The sequence below is a fragment of the Melanotaenia boesemani genome, chromosome 6, assembly GCF_017639745.1.
Source record: "Melanotaenia boesemani isolate fMelBoe1 chromosome 6, fMelBoe1.pri, whole genome shotgun sequence".
In the NCBI taxonomy this organism is placed as follows: Eukaryota; Metazoa; Chordata; class Actinopteri; order Atheriniformes; family Melanotaeniidae; genus Melanotaenia; species Melanotaenia boesemani.
Window position 1 is genome coordinate 17,454,683 of NC_055687.1, and position 20,278 is coordinate 17,474,960.

General features: G+C 40.0%; 1 protein-coding gene across 2 annotated transcripts; it reads left to right on the forward strand.

Moving 5' to 3' along the window:
* Positions 1-405: 405 nt before the first annotated feature.
* Positions 406-20,272, forward strand: lmtk3 (lemur tyrosine kinase 3). Of its 2 annotated transcripts, none has more exons than XM_041988641.1 (16): positions 406-605; positions 2,790-2,935; positions 3,337-3,484; positions 4,416-4,489; positions 4,660-4,778; positions 5,400-5,487; positions 6,273-6,421; positions 6,540-6,624; positions 6,714-6,835; positions 7,296-7,445; positions 7,554-13,830; positions 13,918-14,081; positions 15,775-15,908; positions 17,118-17,449; positions 17,535-17,619; positions 18,800-20,272. In XM_041988641.1, exons 1-16 carry the CDS (start codon positions 515-517, stop codon positions 18,928-18,930), a joined length of 8,295 nt encoding a protein of 2,764 aa, XP_041844575.1. In that variant the 5' UTR covers positions 406-514; the 3' UTR covers positions 18,931-20,272. The 2 variants fall into 2 exon arrangements, with proteins under 2 accessions (XP_041844575.1, XP_041844576.1); XM_041988642.1 differs by having other exon boundaries at positions 2,790-2,920.
* Positions 20,273-20,278: the final 6 nt, after the last annotated feature.

Below are 20,278 nucleotides of genomic sequence, written 5' to 3' on the forward strand. Positions count from 1 at the left end.
TATAAGCTCCCTGTGGGAATATCATCCCAGTTCTTTTTTTTTTTTTTTATAATACCAGTATGATGATCAAGCCGGACCATGACAATGCGCGGCGTGTGTGTCTGACGTAGGCAGGCGGAGGAGAAAACAGACAACCTCCAACACTATGAGATACATGGGGGGAGGACATATTTATAAATATAACGCGAGGAATAGCGGATGGTTGTTTTCAGCAGAGACGGAGGCAGAGCAGTGATGTTTGTGCACAGAGCGACGGATTGATGATGCACAATAGAGCATCTCGCACACCGTGTTTAATTGCGGATTAGAGGAGGAGGGAGAGAGGGAGGGAGGGAGGAGAGCATAACAAGGAGACGCTCTTTATTATTTGGAGAAAAAGAGGAGGGGGAGACGGAGACAGCGTGAGCCCGGAGACGGTACAGACCGTGGCGGCGGGGACGGGAGTGATTAGGACACTGACACCGACAGTCGGCAGCGTCGCTCGGATGGTGTTGCTGCTTCGGACGCTGCGAAGATGCGGCCACACTGCTGGGCGATGGTAGCGCTGGCGGGGATCATGTCGTACCTCAGCCCGGAGAGAGCACTCGGAGCACCGCAGAGGGAAGGTGAGCGGAGTCGGAGGAGAGGGGGAGGAGGAGGAGGGGGAGTTTGAAAACCTGTCAGTGATGCCGGAGAAAGGAGGATGAAGTCAGCTATGAAAAGGCCTTTCCACACTGGGGTGAATACTGTCATGTCAGCCAGTTCTGAGACATATCGCGAATTAGATTAGCCAATTGCAGTTACCGACTTGATGAAAACAGGAGCAGGGCTGATTGGGTGGTGGGTAGGGTACCACATTTGCATGCAGTGATAAAAATATTATGGGAGGGTTGCGATCTTACATCGATGGCATTTCTAACGAACACGCACTATATGAGCAGCAGACTAAGAATCGTTGGTCATTTGGAGATCTATAGTCTAAATATAGCCTCTGCTTGGCACTAGAGATCATTTAGCACATTTACCACTTCGAACATCTTTATTTTTCTTACTCTGAATATGTCCTCTGCTCCCAAGAGCTGGCAGTGTGTTGTGTTTGTGTATGTGTGCAGTCATTGTATGGTGGTGTATTGTTTTGATAAGAGCTGCTGGCACAGAGGCTGGTGGAAAAGGCCGTGTGTTATGTTCCTATTTATATGCAGTGTCTGTCTGGACATCTGTCTGGGAAAAGATGAAAGAACGGCACTGCTCAGGAATTGTGCGTCAAGATTTGAGCTACCGGTTTGTTGTTAGTGGTGCATGTTTGGGGGACCGCGCATAAGAGGCCCGTTTCAGACTTCATAATTTGCCCTTGCTTTGAAGGTGGGATGACAATAAAATATGATCAACGATTGTCCCTTTTTTACGTACTAGAGCTCATGTTTACTGGAATTTTGTGAGCCAGTTTTTTTTTTTTTTGTTTGTTTGTTTTGTTTTTTTGTTTTTTGTTTTTGTTTTTTGTTTGTTTTGTTTTTGTTTTCTTTCTTTATTAGAAACAGACTGGGTCATCCAGACCCCATTTGGATGAAATTATGCATCTTAAGATACCTTTTCTCCTGCTCTGTTTATGGTGCAGCCTCTGGTGGGTACATTTAAGAAAACTCTTTTAAAGAGTAGAAAAAACAAAGAGGTCGGAGCAATATTTTAGTTGCTAAATTATTAAATAGGGGTTAATTTAAAATTTATGTATGCAGTGTTTATAGTATCATGACCTTGTGAAGGAATGTATTGTTTAATTTTAATGAAGGACACTGACAGTGAAACCAGGATATTATGAGGCATGACAAACTTAAAGATCTATACTTTCAAAACCTGTGATTTGTTACCATCATTTTAAAAATGTAATAGATGATTTTCAGATTTCCCTATAATTTCAGAGCATTATGCAGTATTTTTCAAAGCTGTTATTGTCAGCTGAAAATGAAGTTTGGATCGCACAGAAAAGTTCTTTATAAGCAAATATGGTTTGAAATTGATGTATGTATGTAATATATAAGTTTCCCACCTTGTTCAGTAAGTTTGCCTCCCTTTGACTGTTTTAAGGTGTCATTGTTCCTCTTTTATGTCGTCTACACCTTTTGGTTACAGATTTTTAATGAAACCTACAAACACTACCTGGAAGGTATTTAACCACGTTGCCCTGCCCCTTTTCTTTTCTACAGATGGTTCACTTCCCACAATCGACTTCGTTGAGGTACAAATATCAAATGTCCAGATCCCTCCCTTTCTCACCTGACTAGTAAACCTTCCTTTTGAGTAATTCTTTTCCAGTTTTCGATCCCTTCCCACTTAGAATTCCTTCTTTACCTAAATTAAACTCCAGCCATCCTCCCCTGCTTTTTTAACTGTGTTTCCTGAGTGGAATGCTTTTTCTGATATGTCCCCTTTCCCCATGCTTATTGTCCTTGCTGGAATGGTATATCTTCCCAGTTTCAAACTTTAATTCCAGTCTCTATTTTCTTTAACTGATCCAGACAGCTTGTTATATTAAACTTAGTTTGTTTTCCTGTTTTTTTTTTTACCCTCAAATCCCTGGTACAAACTGTCCATTGGGGTTCTCCGCTGTGTCCCAAACCTGCAGCTAAGAAATCGCTCCAATGGTTTCCCTCTTAACACAACACCTGTGTAACAAGATTTTACACTTCTGTGCTTCAGTGAAATCTCTGTTTTCATTTTCACTGACTCAAATTCCCTTGTAGAAGTACAAATGCCATGAATTTTTTAAATAAATCTATCTATTTCTTGTACTTTTGTTCCTATTTTCTTCCCAGTTTCTCAGACCAAAGCTGCATCCCTCTCTCCTCCACCCTACATCGTCATCCTCATATCTTGCTCGGGGCTTGTCTCTTTTGTTCTGCTGCTCCTCACCTGCCTGTGCTGTAAGAGAGGAGTGGGGTTCAATGTAAGTCTTCAACATGTAAGAGATTTATTCACCTCTCTTGTAATGCCACATATTTTGTGCATGCCAGTGTATGTGTTTTGTTTTGGTTTTTTTTCTCTTTTATATAGACTGCTTTAAAACTGCATGTGGTTTTAGTGTGGAAATATATAGAAGACCCAATGTTTCTTCTTAAGAGGAGCTTAATGAGGTAGAAATAGTCAATAATCGTTTCAGTCTAATGCAAGCAAAACCTTCATCTTTAGATTTGACAGAGCATTTCTTTATGTAGAAGATATTGTGACATTAGTTCAGAATTACTGCTTTCTCATTGTTTGCACTAACGAGTTACAGCTAAAGCCATCTGTCTTATTTAGTAATAGCTTTCATTCATGATTATACCAGTATTGTGATTTTCTGTGCTGTTGTGGTTCAACCAGGAGTTTGACAATGCAGATGGAGAGGAGTGCTCTGGAGGTTCCAGTCCAATCCAGGAGGACAGCCTGTCATCGTGTCCCTCCCTCCCTGAGGTTTACACCTTACCAGTCAGAGACCGATCCAACTGTCCCAACCTACAGAATGGAGCAGGTAACCTGACTCTTATGTTCTGCTACTCTTACTTAAGCAAAATCCTCAAGACAAATGTTCAGAGCTGTTCTCCGCACACAAAACTCCCACATGCTCTGTTGCCTGAATCACTGATGTGGATCCATTAAAGGTTTCAAACTGAGTGCACAACTAGTAGCACAGGACACCCTACTGCACCTCAGTGAAGTGGAAACTATGATCTGAGAAACTTCTGCATCAGTGCCCTGTATGAGCAGACCAAGCAGAACAATAGGGCAGAGATGCACAGAAGAGTGAAGAACATGTCACGCATTGTATTAATCAAAGACACTTTCTGTTCTTAAATGTGTTTTTGTTTATTATTTGTATGTGTTAGCTTGAACATGCAGGATTAAAGTGATGAAAATGATAAATTATATTATATTTATATATTATATTATATTATATTATATTATATTATATTATATTATATTATATTATATTATATTATATTATATTATATTTAAATCAAATTATGAACTCTTGAAGATGAGATGTGGAAGCAGAGCTGATTATTTTCCTTATTAATTAACACTTAAAAAAATCAGACAAAAGAAATTAAAAAGAGCTGTCACAGTTTTACTTTAAACAAATACAGCATCACCAAAGATTCATGCTTGATCAAACATAATAATAATAAATGCATTTTTATGTATAATGATAAAAAGCAGCATGGCTTCATAAAAGGTGGATAAAGAACATTTTTACATATCATATCAGCTTAAATAATTGATTGATTAAGATAGATCGATTTATAAATCATCGCAGTTTCACACTGCACATACAGAGCCAGAAAAGTCAGAGTTAGAAGTAGGATAAAAATACACAGATGATGGAACATCACGTTGTATCTCAGAATATCAACACCTGACATCTGTGTGACCCTAATCTTTTTATTTTTCTTCTTTTACAGACTCCAAATCTCAGTGCTTCAAAAGACACACTTTAAACTACCTTCAGGAGATAGGAAATGGCTGGTTTGGAAAGGTCTGATAATAATTTCTCCTGTTCAGATACAACTGTTGCATTTTCATGTTAAATATTAACATCATACATTTTTTTTTAGCATGTACTGCTCCCTTATATTTAATACTGGCCTAGACTCTTCAGTGCAAATCTCGTCTTGGGCCCTCTACAATGTCTTTTGTCTCTTCTAGGTGATCCTTGCTGAAGTGCTGTGTGACTCCAGCTCCTCGCAGGCGGTGGTGAAGGAGCTGCGTGTCAGCGCCAGCCCCCTGGAGCAGAGGAAGTTCCTGGCTGAATCTGAGCCGTACAGGTGTGAGAAGCTGTCAAGCTCAAGAAACGTTATGTAACTTTTGCTAAAAAGTTACCACAATGATAAATGTAGTATGACAGTAGCGCAGAAAAGTACAAGTGATTAACTCAAGGTTAACAACTACCTATTTAAGATTTAAAAGTGACAGATAAACATTTCACAAAGAGTTCATAACACATTATGGTGCAGTTGCAACAGATATAAGAGATCATTATGGACACTATAACTGAAGATGTGTTATCTCTCCGTAAATATGATTAATATTGTTACTCTAAGGATAAAATCAGCAACCATAAGCAATCAGAGGGATGTCTGTTTACTCCTCTACTGTCTTACATACTGATAATATTTCTGCCAGTAGATGGTAATAAAACTTGTTCTTGATGATGAGAGCTGAACAAAGTGTTTATTTAGCAGGCTGAAAATGTGAGTAGCATTCTGGTGATCCTCTTCTCTTTTTAACGTACACATGCAAAACACAACATACACTAACACTTACACTCAGGATACATTCATGGACTCGGTGACCTGTTCCTGTCCCTTGAAGTAAAAGAAAAAACTGCAACAGCATCTGGATTTCTATGTGTCTTTCTTCTGATTGGTCTCTGGTTCTTCCTCCAGGAGCCTTAAGCATCCCAACATCCTTCAGTGTTTGGGGCAGTGCAGCGAGAGCATTCCCTTCCTCCTGATTATGGAGTTTTGTCAGCTGGTGAGTAAAAATGGTAACATTGCAAAACTAAATTGAACATAGATGAAGTAGTTTTGCAAGTTAGAACACAAGCGCCAAATAAGAGATGCTTCATATAAACATCTTGGATTTCAGTTCTGCTATGTACGGTTTGTTACTGTCGATCATTTGTGACTCATTTAGTTGTCTCAGGACTGTCTTAAAGTTTTTATTGCCATTTATTGTTGTGTAATTATTGTCAAATTGTATCATGACACCATCATTGAATATCATTTGATGACTGAAGCTCTGAAATTTGATTATCACTAGAATTATAAATGTTCTGTTGCTCTGTCCGTTTGTTTTCCTTCACTCAGCTGGGAGGCTCTATGGCTGATTAAGAAAGCCATAGGAGTGGACTCTCAGGCTAAATAAAGTCACAAGCAGATCAATTTTAGTAACACAGTGAGGGAAGTCAAACAGCTGCTTTGACCCTGTCTGATAAGGTCTCATGTTGTCCTCGTCTTGAACAGATTTTCCATCCTTTTATCCAGTCTTCATTTCCCTTGTCCTTCCTGCTATATAAATGACTAGTAGCAAAGATTGTTAACTCATTACCAATTCCCACATTGCCTCTGACACTCTGTTATTGAAAACACTTAAGAAGGAATGTATTCAGTGCAGAAGTCATAAATATACTTTTGCTTCAGCTCTGATTCAAGAGAAGGACACAAACCATGCACAGTCTCAGGGTCAAATTGGAACCAACTCATCTTCCACTTACACTGACTTAACTGTTTGCGTTATTGCTCTGATGTACAATTCAGGGTGATCTGAAGAGGTATCTGCGAGCCCAGCGCAAGTCAGATGGGATGACTCCAGACCTCCCAACAAGGGACCTCCTGACTCTTCAGAGGATGGCTTTCGAGATCACCTCGGGTCTGCTGCATCTTCATGAAAACAACTACATCCACAGGTCAGTCATGGGTTTAATTTTTCTTGCTATGCGTCAGATTTTAAACAAGGTGCCTGTCTTTCACCCCAAACACATGATTAAAGGATCTCTGAAAAGGTTTTTTGTGTTTTTACTATAGTGATCTGGCATTGAGAAACTGTCTATTGACCTCAGACCTCACTGTCAGGATAGGTGACTATGGTCTATCACACAACCATTACAAGGTATGTTGAACTGGGCTTGATTTACTCCTTAAATAACCTTTCCATAAATTATATATTTTTCACAATAGTTAATCTATTTGTTTGTAAAGGAGGACTATTACCTAACTCCAGACAAGCTATGGATCCCTCTGCGCTGGATTGCTCCTGAGCTGCTGGAGGAGTACAGAGGATCTCTCATTGTTACTGACCAAACAAAGACCAGCAATGTCTGGTATGTTCTAAAGATATTTTAAGACTGGATTTAGATTTATTTAATTTATTTTTACATGCTTTACATGTTTAACATTTTTAAAGGAAAGAAAGCATTGATATAAGGTTAATTTATCATAACAGGAAATTATTTACATTTAACCTGTCCAAAAAGCACGAGGAATTTCTATAGATTTTGCAGCAATAAAGTTAGCATGAATGCTTTTAGCCATGATAATAGTGTAAGAGAAAGTCAGCTATTGTGACAGCTATATGCTGCAGTATGTTAATAATGTCATCTGAGTGGATGAACGTAGCTTGAGTCACTGGGATTATGTCCCTCTGCATCCTCATTGGGATGCAGGAGCATTGCAAGAGTCTTTTGGTGATGTCACACTCTCTTTACACAAGATATCTTTTTGAAAATAATTACATAACATGAAACATGTGTATGAAAATTGTTCTTATCATTTTTTTTCCAGGTCCTTGGGGGTGGTAATATGGGAGCTGTTTGAATTTGGCTCTCAGCCCCACCGACACCTGAGTGACGAAGAGGTGTTGACCTTTGTCATTAGGGAGCGACAGATCACGCTGGCACAGCCCAGACTTAAGCTCTCCCATGCAGATTATTGGTTAGTATTTAACTTCTAAGTGAATTGTGCAGAAAAAAAAGAAAAAAGAAAAAGCAATAAAAGCTGCTCTCAATATTTAGTCTTTTTGTCTTTCTCTCTTGTCTGCAGGTATGAGATCATGCAGTCCTGTTGGCTACCACCATCACAGCGCCCTTCTGTAGCAGAAATATTCCTGCTTCTCTCCTCCCTCTTGGCTGCTGAGAGAGGAATGGCGAGGGGGAGTGTTGGGGAAGAAGATGAAGAGGATGAGGAGTTTGAGGAAGGCAGGGGAAGGAGAGGGGAGAGCGAGGAGTCATTTGAGCGACGCTGGGACCTTCTCCGTCCACCTGCCTTTCAAACTGCAGGAAATGAGCGGCATCGGGATAGAGAGTACAGCAGGGAAAACAGAGACAGCTCTTACCCTCTACTGGACTCTGTGGGGAACTGTATCACCCCTTCCTCATCTGAACTGGATGATATCCTGACAGTCACAGAAACTAGCAAAGGTTTGAACTTTGAGTATTTCTGGGAGAAGGCTCATGCCAGAAGAGGCTACAAACCTCTTCCTCCTCCTCAACCAATCCCGACTGTGAACAATAACCACAGACAGTCCTTGGACACTCCTACTGTGGTGCCAGTGATCAGTGCCCGCAGCCCCTCACTCGCCAGTGAATATTACATCAGACTAGAGGAGCACACTCCCCAAGATAAGTCGCCAACTCTTAAAGGGAGGACACAGTCCTCTTCTCGCTCTGATTCTGTTTGCCCTGGAGACTTGGAGCTTGTGGAGATTCGCAGTGGAACACTTGGAAAAGAGCGACTTCCGTATTCTTCTGATAAGGGTGGAAAAACACTCCAAACTGTCCGATCGAGTGAGGTTCAGCTTCAGGTGCCCAACACAGGCGTGGCTGAGTTCAGAGACACTTCAAGCAGAGTGACTGACTTCTCAGTTGTGGATTTAGGTGATGATGATGAGGTGGAGAAGAAAAAGAGCAACGAGGGAGATAAAAAATCCTCCACAACTTCTCAAGCTCCAGTCCTTCCTCCCAAGCCTCGTTCTATGTCCATGTCTTCATCCAACCACCTTCACTCACGGCCCCTCCCCGCTCCTCCACTTGGATATAGAGGATTACCTCACTACACCATCAGTGGAAAAATTGAGACAGACCCCCATCACATGAGCTCCTGCCCTCCTTCTACTTTTGATCACTTGGGTCTCCATCGGGCCCGACAGACTCTGCCACCCTCTCCATCCCTGTCCCCCTCCATTCCCCCATCAAGACATCCAATTTACCCTCAACCTCCTCAAATGTGTCCTCCCCCTCTCCCTCCCCATTCCAAACCACAACGAAGTGTCCCCAGCTACAACACAGCTGAGGCTTACTTAAGATACAGTAAACCACAGTTGCAGAGATCCAACAGAGACCCCCTATCCTGTGATGTGTTTGATAAAGAGAGTGACAACAGGCATGCAGCATCATTGAATACCTCTAAGGAGACCTCTCATTCCCATGCAAAAGTCTTCGACTCTCCTATTCGTAGAGAAAACCCTTTGCGCCCTATTTATCGAAATCCACCTCGTACCCAGACCACAAACCCCCACATAGACAGGCAGTCTTCATCAAGTCCCACCTACTCAGATGAGGACGACTCTCCTTTCATGTCCCCAGAGAGATATAGTGGTGGGACAACTGTCACTCACTCCAGCCTATCTGAGGACGCAGACCCAACCACTGCAGATCTCTTTTCCAGGGGAATGAAAAGGACTCAGTCACGCCTTGACACTATCCTGCCCGCCATTTGGAAGGAAGATGCTGAACTTCAGGCAGAACTTGTTGCTGCAGCCAGGAAATCCCCCATGCATCTGTTTCTGACAGAGATATCAAGTGTGACAGAGTCAAGTGAAGCCAAATCAGAGGCATCATGGGACAGAGAGACAATGGATAAAAAAGATGGAGAGAGATGGGGAAATTTTGTGCTGCCCAACAAAGGGATGCGCCGCTCTCAGTCATTGATCACAGAAATGGGCTCAGCAGGACACTCGTGGGGACAAGAGAAACATATCAATAGGACAGAAGCCGAGGAGGACAAAATAGTCACTAATGAATCATTCCAGAAGGATCTTTTTCTCACAGAGATCGACACAGGGAGAACAGATGTGGATATGGAGGAAGAATCAGAAAGTGATCCTGTAAAGTACCTGTATCCTGCAGGATCCAGGTTGCGACCCTATGTCTGCGTTCCAGGCCTTCCCTCATATACAGAGGCTGAGGAAGCTTTCTCGAAAGGAATACGGAGATCCCGCTCTCTCCTGTCTGAGATCACTGTTGAGAAGCAAGAATCTGAAGCATATAGGACTGAGAAAGAGCCACGGAAAATCGAAATGACCAGAGAAGAGTTCCTAAAAGAGATCCAGTCAGCAGAAACATTTCTGACTGAAATCATATCAAGACAAAATGCTGCCACAAACAGGAAGGAACCAGATCCATCCTGCTCTCCTACTCCACTTTCCCCTGAATATGAGTCCATATGCATTGACCCAAATTCCGCCCAGACCATCAGTTTCCAGTCAGAGAGCTCCATACGAGCATCCAATAAAGGCAAAGATGATACACAAACTGAGGCCATCTATGCCCAAGTCACCAAGCGTGCTAAGAAGAGTGAAATAAAGGTTTCCATCAGACCTGAGATCCCAATTCTTCACATAGGATCAAATAAACAACCACTTAAACCAGACAGCCAAGGAAACAACACTCCTCACTGCCAGTCTGGGGAGTTTGTGTTTTCAGAAATCATGCCGAAAAATGGTTTATTGCACAACCAAACACTTGAATGTCAGAAGGAAGAGGAGGAAAGTTCAGATGGACCTGCCTTACCTGCCAGAGGAGAGCAAACAGATCTGTCTGAGTTCTCTACTTCTGAATCCACTGATAGTGGTACAGAGCCCAACACTGTGATACTGCGTGAGAACAAATCATCCGTTACAAATGAAACTGAGAAGGTTGCTATAAAAGGGAATGGTGAGATAATGAAAGATGACAGACAAGCTTGCAGCCCTGAGAGAAGAGTCCGAACAGAGGGGAAGTCTGATACCATACTGTATAACTCTGAGAAAAAAGTTGATTTGGAGAGCTCTGAAAATGTGAGTTCTGCTAAGAAGAGCTTTGCTGATACAAATGGAGAAAATACTTTTCAGTGTATGGAAAATGATCAACAAAGCCAGTGTCACATCAGCCAAAAAGAACATATTCCTGCAGTAACTCCAAGCACTCCAGAGTGGGACCCATCCTCTGATGCCTCGCTCGTCACCCCTACTGACTCAGTCCTCTCACCTATGACTTCCAGCTCCACAGGCTGCCTCACACCTAGTGACTCGTGGACAGGGGGAGGAGTGGGAAGCAGTGGGTGGCGGGCTCTGGGAAATGAAACTCCACATCGAGACTCCGCCTATTTCTCAGACAGTGATTGGGAAGGTGACGGTATGAACAGGAGGAACAGTGAGGGACTTATTGCCTCTAGGTCAAGTAGCAGCCGAGGGGCTGAGCGGGGAATGTTGACAGGGATTGAGGAAAAAACTGAAGAGGAGGGAGAGACAGGAGAAAAGACCCTGTTACGAAATGGTTCCTATTTGTCAGATGGCAAAACAGAAACTGTTGAAGGGGGGACAACTGAGATTCGTGACAAGACAGATGTAATGTTTCAGAAGTCTCCTGACAATTACATCTCTCGTTGGGACAACAACATTGCTGTTGTAAACAAAGGGCTAGAGTTCGCACAGAGAGAAGATTCAGGCATTTTTCACAATGAGAGTAAAAGTTCAGCTCTGCTGTCCAATGATCCCGAAGTCAAGGACTGTGTTGACTTAATTGATGAGTTGTTTTCCAAATTAGATGAGGAACCACTGACAGGGGTCTCACACAGCAGTGGATATGTGATAGACAGTCACTACACAGATGGCATAATTTCTAAGATAACAGATAGCAAAAATCATGACTCTGAAGACTCAAAGCTACATTCCAAGAGCCCTGCTGAGACAGGAAGTTTGATCAAGTCCTCATCTGGCAGCCTGTCAAATGATTGCAAGTTTCACCCATGCAACGAATACACAAGCATTACAGGGACAGACAATGATCTCACTGCACTGAAGTCTCTGAAATCCAGAAATGAAACTGACAAATCTATTGCATCATCTCAAAGTGACAACACAAAGTCCAGATTATCTGAAAAATGTGATAGTCGAACCAGTGATTGCACACATAGAGATGAAACCCTGGCAGAAAGAGATAAAGTGAGTGATCTGACATATCAATGGACTGAGCAGGGTGTTGAAGAGCTTGAGGGATGTGAAGTGAAGACCGGCCAAGACCACAACGAGTTAGGCCTAAGAAACCTTCACTGCTTAGACGGTGGAGAGGATAAAGAGGTCAGGGTGGAGACAGAGGCAAATCTAGCTTCAGCAGAGCTGAGAAACACCCTGATGGAACAGGCTGTCTTGAGCGGGGCAGTAAGTAAAAAAGACTCTGTTAAAAACGTGGATGGCGACTCTTGTGATAGACTGGATGTGATCACTGAAGACTTATGGAGTGCTCTGGAGGAAGATGAGGAGAAACCAGGATCTGGAGTGGTAAAGGGTGAGCTTGACTGTCACCGTCTGTCACAGTCTGAGGACTTGCGCTTGTGGCCTGATGAAAATGACCAATGGGCCTCCCCAGAAAAGAGGAGGCAAGAAGTTGAACTAAGGAGTGAATTTTTCTCTGGGTTTGCTAATAAGGGGTGGGAGGCGGGGGAGAGGCTTGTCGTGGCTCGGGAGTACTGGGAAACTAAAGAAAATGATGAACTTGCAGGAAGTGAGCCTCACCCTGCTGTCTTGAAAGGTTATGAAGAACCTTTGACCAATGAAACACAAGGATTAAGTGGAAATTGTTCTGTGAAGGAAATATGGGATTCAAAAGTTACAGATAAACAACAAGCTGCAGAAGAAATACAACAAGAGGAAAACATAGAGAACCTGAATGAAATTGAGATTATTAAGTGTGATGTAAAGCAAGAGATTGCTGATATTGAAGTCGAGAACATAGAAATACCTGAAGAAGAGTCCTCAGTGAAAGAAGAGAAGCAGATTTTCACATGCAAAGAGGCGGTCAGGGACAGGGAAGGTCCCACAGAAACAGGGGAGAATCAAAATTTTAACAGATGGCCTCAGGATCAATGCTGCAGCATCCACAAAGAAGGGCAGGCATCTGCTGTACATGCTGACAAAGACCCAGAATCTAATTTTGAGAACCACCTCAGCCACACTTTAGAGAATAAAATCTCAAATATACCTGACTGCGTCTCTGAAGCTCCTCATGTTAACCTTTCCAACCTGGAAACGGATGAATCAGGCTTCAACTCAGAAGCTGAGGTGAGACCATGGCTTGCAAGGCAATACCTAGATGAAAGAATGAGCATTGTAAAAGTTAGAGAGGATTACAGAGACCCACCCCTTCCATCCAATCACAGTGACTTTAAAAAACAGGAAGAGATAGATCAGTCATATCCAGAAGTTGACAATTTCAGCTCAGTAGATTTTCCAAGTCCTCCTCCAAGCATAGACCTGGATGTACAAGACGATAAACTGGAGAGTTTAGATGACTCTTTTCCTAGTCCACCTCCATCTGTTATAGACTCTGAAGACTTTATTAGCCACATTAATCTAGAAGACTTTATTGTCTGTACTAAGACAGAGTCGTATATTTATCCAACTAACGACATAGATGTCTCAGAGCCAACTCTGCAGGAATTACCACCTGCTACAACTCAGAATAAAGGGATCTCAGCCAATCTGAGCTTCCCCTCTGTACAAATAACACTGACAGATGAGAATAACCTTCAGTCCAACATAGAAGGTCAGAATGATCATAATAGCTTTTGTCAGAATACATCATCTGTAGTGCCCTCTGCACCCCAAGATCCCCTTAGCAACATCCCTGAATTACTGATTTCAGAGTGGAAAGATCTGGATGAGGAGCCACTGGAGGATTTTGAAAAACTGGAACAACTCTGCTGCATCTCTGGGGATGAAGAGGAAAGTTTGGGGGAGATTTTCTTGGGGAACTTAGAGTTGCTGGAGTCTTTGAAGAAAACACCTGAGCAGAAAGATAGCAGCACAGATGGTAGTGATGCATGTGATGAGATTTGTGACTCTACTCCTGAGGGTAGCAGGTTGGATTTGAAGAAGGATTGGATCTCTGACAACTCTGATAAGTTGGTGGAATCTAAACAATCCCCGATCCTGGATGCTCAAGACAATCTGTCTACAGCAGAGGAGAAGGATGATGGGCAGAAACCAGCAGATCAAACAACTGATGTCAAGGAGCAGGGATCGTTCTCCAAGATGACAACTAAAAATGGCTTCATGATGCAGGTGAGCCTGTTTACTGTATTTGTTGTAGTGCTTCTTATGTAACCCAAGCTTATTCACCTGCATCACTGCTTTACTTTGTTGCTTCAGGTGTGTGAAGAACGGCTGCAGTTTTCCCTTAGTGAAAATGTGAAAACGAATGTGCTCTGGGGGGCAGCTGTGAAAGATACTGTTACAGTCCGGCCCTGGGGAGAACAAGTCACAGAAAGCAGCAGCGACCTGGCCCCTGTGAAAGACCAAACAAAGGAGGAGAGGTATGAAGCTGAACATGGAAGTCCGATGCAGAATAATCTTCCGTGCAGCCCTAAACAAAGTGGCATGAATTTGAAAAGTTTTAGTTAATGAAAAATTAGACTCATTGCAGAAAATTAGGATATTGCCTTAAAATAGTCAATTTAAAGACAATTTTACACAGTACCTTATGAACATTGTTTACTACTGGGATCAGTGTCTTGTCCAAGGACACTTTGACATGTGATTGGAAGCTTGGAAGAAATAAACATGCAAAATAAAAAGAACATAAATAAAGAATTATATATAGAAATATAAATAAATGTAAAAACAACTCTCAGATCAACTAATAATGTTCCAACCAACTTATCAGCTAAACAATATAACTATACAGAAACAATAAAGACATTAGAAATACAAGAAGCTAAATGGAAAAAAATTAAGTAAAAACAAATGGATAAAAGTAAATCATGAAATTTTAAAAGAAAAAAAATCATTCATAGTAATTTGCATAAAATACATAAATCAGGTTATTTATTAAAATGTATTTGAAAAATGTGCAGAGATAAATGAACCATTAAATATAAAAAAATGATAATGCTTTTTATTATTGTTTTGTACTTTCTCAATGATATATAAGGACATTTATTCATTCTTTTGTCTTTATATTTACTTTTTTTGTGTGATTAAGCGTGCATTTAAAAAGGAACAAAAATTAACATAAGGTGTAGAGAAGTGATAAGAAATACTAACATACAGAAGAGACAAAGTAAAACAAATGGAACTTAATAGAAGCTGGTGAGTAAATGACTGAGACAAAATTAAAGAAAAAAAATGCATTTAAAGGATATACACACATACAGTCTTTAGGATGGAATAAAAGGAAAGAAAAATAAAAAAATAATATTTTGTCTTTAAATTTTCACATTTATACAGTTATTTCTATAATTATTTCCTAATTTATATTCCTTTCTTTAAATAGATTTATTATTTTTTAGGGGATTCCTTTGTCTACAATTGGTTATATAATCTATGTAACACACTGGCAGATTTTTACTGAAATGATTTCTTCTGTAAAAAATAGTTACGACAGAACTTGTCACACTGAGGTCAATCATACACTAACCCTGGAAAATGAAGTTGTTTTATTATCTCTTCAATGCTTTAACAACAGATGTCGTTACATCTTAACTAGTCTGACTCCAGGATGTCGATTGCTGAGATAAACCTGTCACTCACCCTCTCATACGAAGTGAGGTTCTTCTCCCCTTAATATCTTCTCAGTCCCCTTCTCTTTGTGGAGCAGCAAGTTTTATCATCTATGTTGCATCTCGGTTTAACAAATTAAAATCTGTAAATACCATATTTGTCCGCCCGTTCGCATGGAAGTTGTTCTCATTTGACATTGTTTTGCAGGTGTACCATCGCTGCATCCTAGATTCATTGCCAGCTATGATGACTGGCAATGTCTTTCTTTTCTTTTTTATTACACAATCCAAAAATGTTTATGTGGTGAAGCCATTCATTGCTAGGTTACATTACTGTCTGGAAAAACAAACAAACAAACAAAAAAACAATACACCCCTACAATAAAACCAAAACATCTGCAAGCCTAACTTGAAACTAAAGAGTGCAAGTCAGGAAATATTTTGGTCTGGTATTTAGAAAATTGATTTTTAATCATTGTATTTTCGCATCTGTTTCTCTTTATTTTAGTCAAGAGGAGCAGGAAGCTGACCCCAGCGACCAGCTGCTCACAGACTCTGATAAAACTAAATCTGAGCCACTCACTGTGATTGAACAACCTGAGAATACAACGACGCAGCCTACTGCAAACCAGGCAATGAAAGGTATCATGTTAAAGCATGCACACAACACTGTTGTACTTTCTATTAATCAGTTACTACTCCTCAAGTATTTGTTAATGCTTTTAATTTGTTTTTAATTAAGTTTGTTTACAATTTGATTTTTTTCCTCTTCACTTAACCATAAACAATCTTTACCTTTCTTAACCAGTTAATGATAATAATGACAATGATAATAATGCCTAACTACAGGCTGACTGCAAACTTCATCAGAGAAGAGGAAACCTTTATTTTTTTATTCATTTACTGGTTGCAGAAACTTCTAAATTATTCTTTTTTCTGGACTTGTGGTAAGACTGCATGTATGCATTGAGGAAGTGAATAACCAGTCATGGAAAAGTTGTGAAAGCATTATAATTATGAAGTGCATTGAACCATTTGAAAATTTATCAAACCTGTTATATGTTAGCTAATGCAATGCAATGAACCATAATAGTGTCTTTATTTGCATTTGTTCATTTATTTAGCCTTGTCTTAGAAACTTCTGTTGATTCTATGGTAGTCTATTCTCACTCTACCTATTAACTATTTATCTGTTTATTATATATATATATATATATATATATATATATATATATATATATATATATATATATATATATATATATATATATATATATATATATATATATATATATATATATAAAAGTAATTTTTTAATCAGAAAATGAAGCTGCTTGCATGTTAATACATCATCATTATTATAAATTCAGTAATATAACATACAAACAAAACATGGACAGAGGCCATTTTGAAATGTAATTTGTATTTTGTATAAGTGTTCTAGTTTATTTTATTGATAAAATTTTCATATTAAGGTTGGGAATGTTGTTATTTTTAAATGATGGTATTTTGCTTAAGTGAAAGGTTTGAGTTCTTCTCCCACCATTACTTTGTGGTGCTCAGGTGGGCTGCATGTAGCTCCCGTACCTACTGCCAGTTGTTAGATGCACAGATTGCATAAAATCAACATTGACAATAAACAGAAATGTGTTTAGGCCTAGTGGAGGAAAGGCTGGATCAATAAAACTATGAAATGGCTTTTACAAAACAGCAAGTTATATATATCATATGCTATTAAAGTGTAACATTTAAGATAAATATTATAGCATGGTCAGATAAATCTTACAAATTTTGACCACAGCTGGCTCACACCTTTGCTCTTCTTTTATTTTTCATTTCTATTTTTTATAGCAAAGCTAGCTCGGCTGTCTCTCGCCCTCCCTCCTCTCGCTTTGACCCTTCCACCAAGTGGCAAAGGGGGATTTGGGGATGGAGCCATTGGAAATCGGATAGTAAGACGGAGAGGTCTGTCATCAGGAAGTGACCCAGATGAAGAAGAGGAGGAGGATGACCAAGAGGATGAAAGCTCCCGCAGGGTGATTGTTGTCACAGAGACCGATGTGGACAAACGTGTAGGGCTGAGGAGTCTATTGAAATCACCCAAGGAGCCCCTGGAGAGAGAGAGGGACAGAGGGAGGAATGTGTCCTTTTTTGATGATGTCACAATATATCTCTTTGATCAGGTATTTCCCATTTGCCATTAAACTTATGTGTAGAAGAATGTGCTTGATTTAAAAGGATGTTTGATCATCTCTTTATTTGCAACAGGAAACTCCAACCAATGAGTTGAGCTCTTCAGCTCCTACAAGTCCAGCTTCAGTGTCCGTCAAAAGCAGCAAATTGGACTTGCATGGTGAGTTAAAAAATGTGTTATGTTAACAAGAAGATGCAGAATGAATCATATAATTTTTTGGCTTACATGCCTTCTGTATGTTCAGACAGCCAGATTTAATTGTATACAGACTTTCACTCTTGCCAAAACTCCTCTACTTCACACAATTGCCATCAATAGACTACTGGAATAATGTGTATTAGTCTGCAACATGTTTCCATTCCTACTTTGAGGTGACTAATGACATAATGAAGCCTGACAGCCACCAACTCATCCCCACCCACCTAAATGGAAAACCTTCAGTTCAGCCATCTCCTCTCCAAATATGGAGGCAGAATTAATCTCCTAAAATCATCCTGCTCGACACTGTGACATGTGGAGCTGAGTGGGGACATTAATCCTGCACTCAACAATGCAAGGCTTAAGCTGTGTTTCCCAACACATTTTCTGCTGCTCACTTGACTTCCACTCTCCATCTCATACAGTCATCACCTAATTTCCCAGCGTAATGAAAGCTGGCACGCTGAATTTACTCTTGCACACTCAGAATAACCTAAATTAGATACTTTCATGATCTTTTGTAGCCCTCTGAGTCAAGATTTCAAAGCTCCAAGAGAGGATACCATGTTTCCTTTGAGGTATTTTTAGTTAAAACTCTCTTGCTTCAGTGTGAGCATGTTAATTAATGTATATTCTTAGTTCAATGTCTGCCTTGCACTTGGATTGGTGCAAGTTTATTATTGTGTATGTCAACAATAGTGAAAGTACATGTGTGACAGTCATGGCAGGATTATGGGACATTTCTTCTGGGAAAGACATGTGAAAGGCCTCTCAATAGCTTTGTGCACTATTGTGGCTGTCAATTTGAATGGTTTTCCCATTAACAGTTAATTCCTAGACCAGGGGTAGCCAACGTTGGTCCTCGAGGGCACCAATCCGGCAGGTTTTCCAGATTTCCGTGCCCCAACACACCTGACTTAAACTAACGAGTCATTGTGGAGATCCTTATAGGCTGTTGGATCCATTTAATTTGAGTCAGGTGTGCTGGAGCAGGGAAATCTGGAAAACCTGCCAGATTGGTGCCCTCGAGGACCAACATTGGCCACCCCTGTCCTAGACTGTCTCCCCGCAGCCCAGGGTTTAGTAATCATCCATGATCCTTACAATGATGCTATTACTTTACTTTGTTTTTCTCTATCAGGGCCAAACAAAAGCAAGGAATCAAAAAGGAAAGATGATTTCTCAGTCAAACCAAGGTCACCCGTGGGAGCCAATCCAGTGACTTCATCACGCTTCACTGTCAGTCCTGCCAATGACCCCCACTTGGTGTGAAGTTATATGTCATCATGGGAAACTGTAGAGCTGAAGCCTCTTGGACTGGCCAGTGAATTTACCCAATAACCAGCCATTCACCCAGAGGATATTTTTTTATTGAATAGGCAACTGGAAGAATGAGACTCTGGTTCTAAAAGCTGGACACATTCCAGGTTTTACCAGCAATAGGATTTTGTATGAAAAGGGTTGCTGAGCTCCTGCCTGCCAGTGTTTACAGAGTTTATTCATACACTTTGGCTACAAAAGTCTTTGGAAAATGCAGCATATGCTGGAAGAAGAGGAACCTGGAGCTTTGTAAAATCTGAAACAGATTTGACAGCTATGCAGTGGGAGTCTTGCTGTGTACCAGCTTATCTTAGCTTTTTCTGTTTCGTTCTGTTGTATTATTCCCCAGGTGTGTGGGGAATGCACTTTCTTTAGCCATTCATCTGTCTATGTAAATGCTTGGATTCCAGTCCAGTCTTAATTAAAAGACAAAGTTTGTCATTGCAGTCAGTCAGTTGATCTTGTAGGCAGCAGTTTGACACAGAAATTTCTTGAATCCTGTATTTTAGAATTATTCTTAGCATTTGTACAAATATCATAAAACAAGTGTATACAATATCATTTTAGAGCTTTTACGTTTAGATGTATTTCATAGACTGCACGAAAATTAAATAGTTTCTTTATAATTTAGTTCTGAAATGATTTTAATTGATTTCTGTATTTACTATATCTTTCTATTTATTTATTTGCTTCTGTGCTATTTGCATATTTGAACTTAGCTACAATTTGTTTTGCACAGAATGCATCTAAGTTATACCTTCATTAAGATATTCATAATAAATAAATCAAAATATTTTCCCAAATGTCTCAATTGCTAAAAAAAAAAAAAAAAAAAGAAAGAAAAAAAAGGAAAGAAAGAAAAAGAAAAAAAAGTATTTTGTATAATTTAACTTGTTATTATATGCCAATCTGTACTGTATGGAACTATGTCCTGTAATGTTTCTTTATTTTCCTATGTCTAAATTTTCAGCAGTCTTTTCATTCTTTTATCTTGTTTATTGACAGTTAATATAGCTTAGCATGACAAATCAAAGCCTTTCATCAGTAAATAACTCCATTTGTTTGTGTATTTGTTAATTCAGCCCATTTTCTTTTCTACTAATAACAGTTGAACATGCAGCCTAAATCCAACTTGTCCGTTCGTTTAGTCTGTTTAAATGTTGGTTTGAACTTGTATTGTTTAAAGAAAGGTTTTCAAGGGGGATACGGTACAAACAAGAGAATAAAGATTACAAAATGTGAACCTCTTATTTGAAATGTGTCATGACAATAAATCTCATTGTTTGTAATCCTACAAATT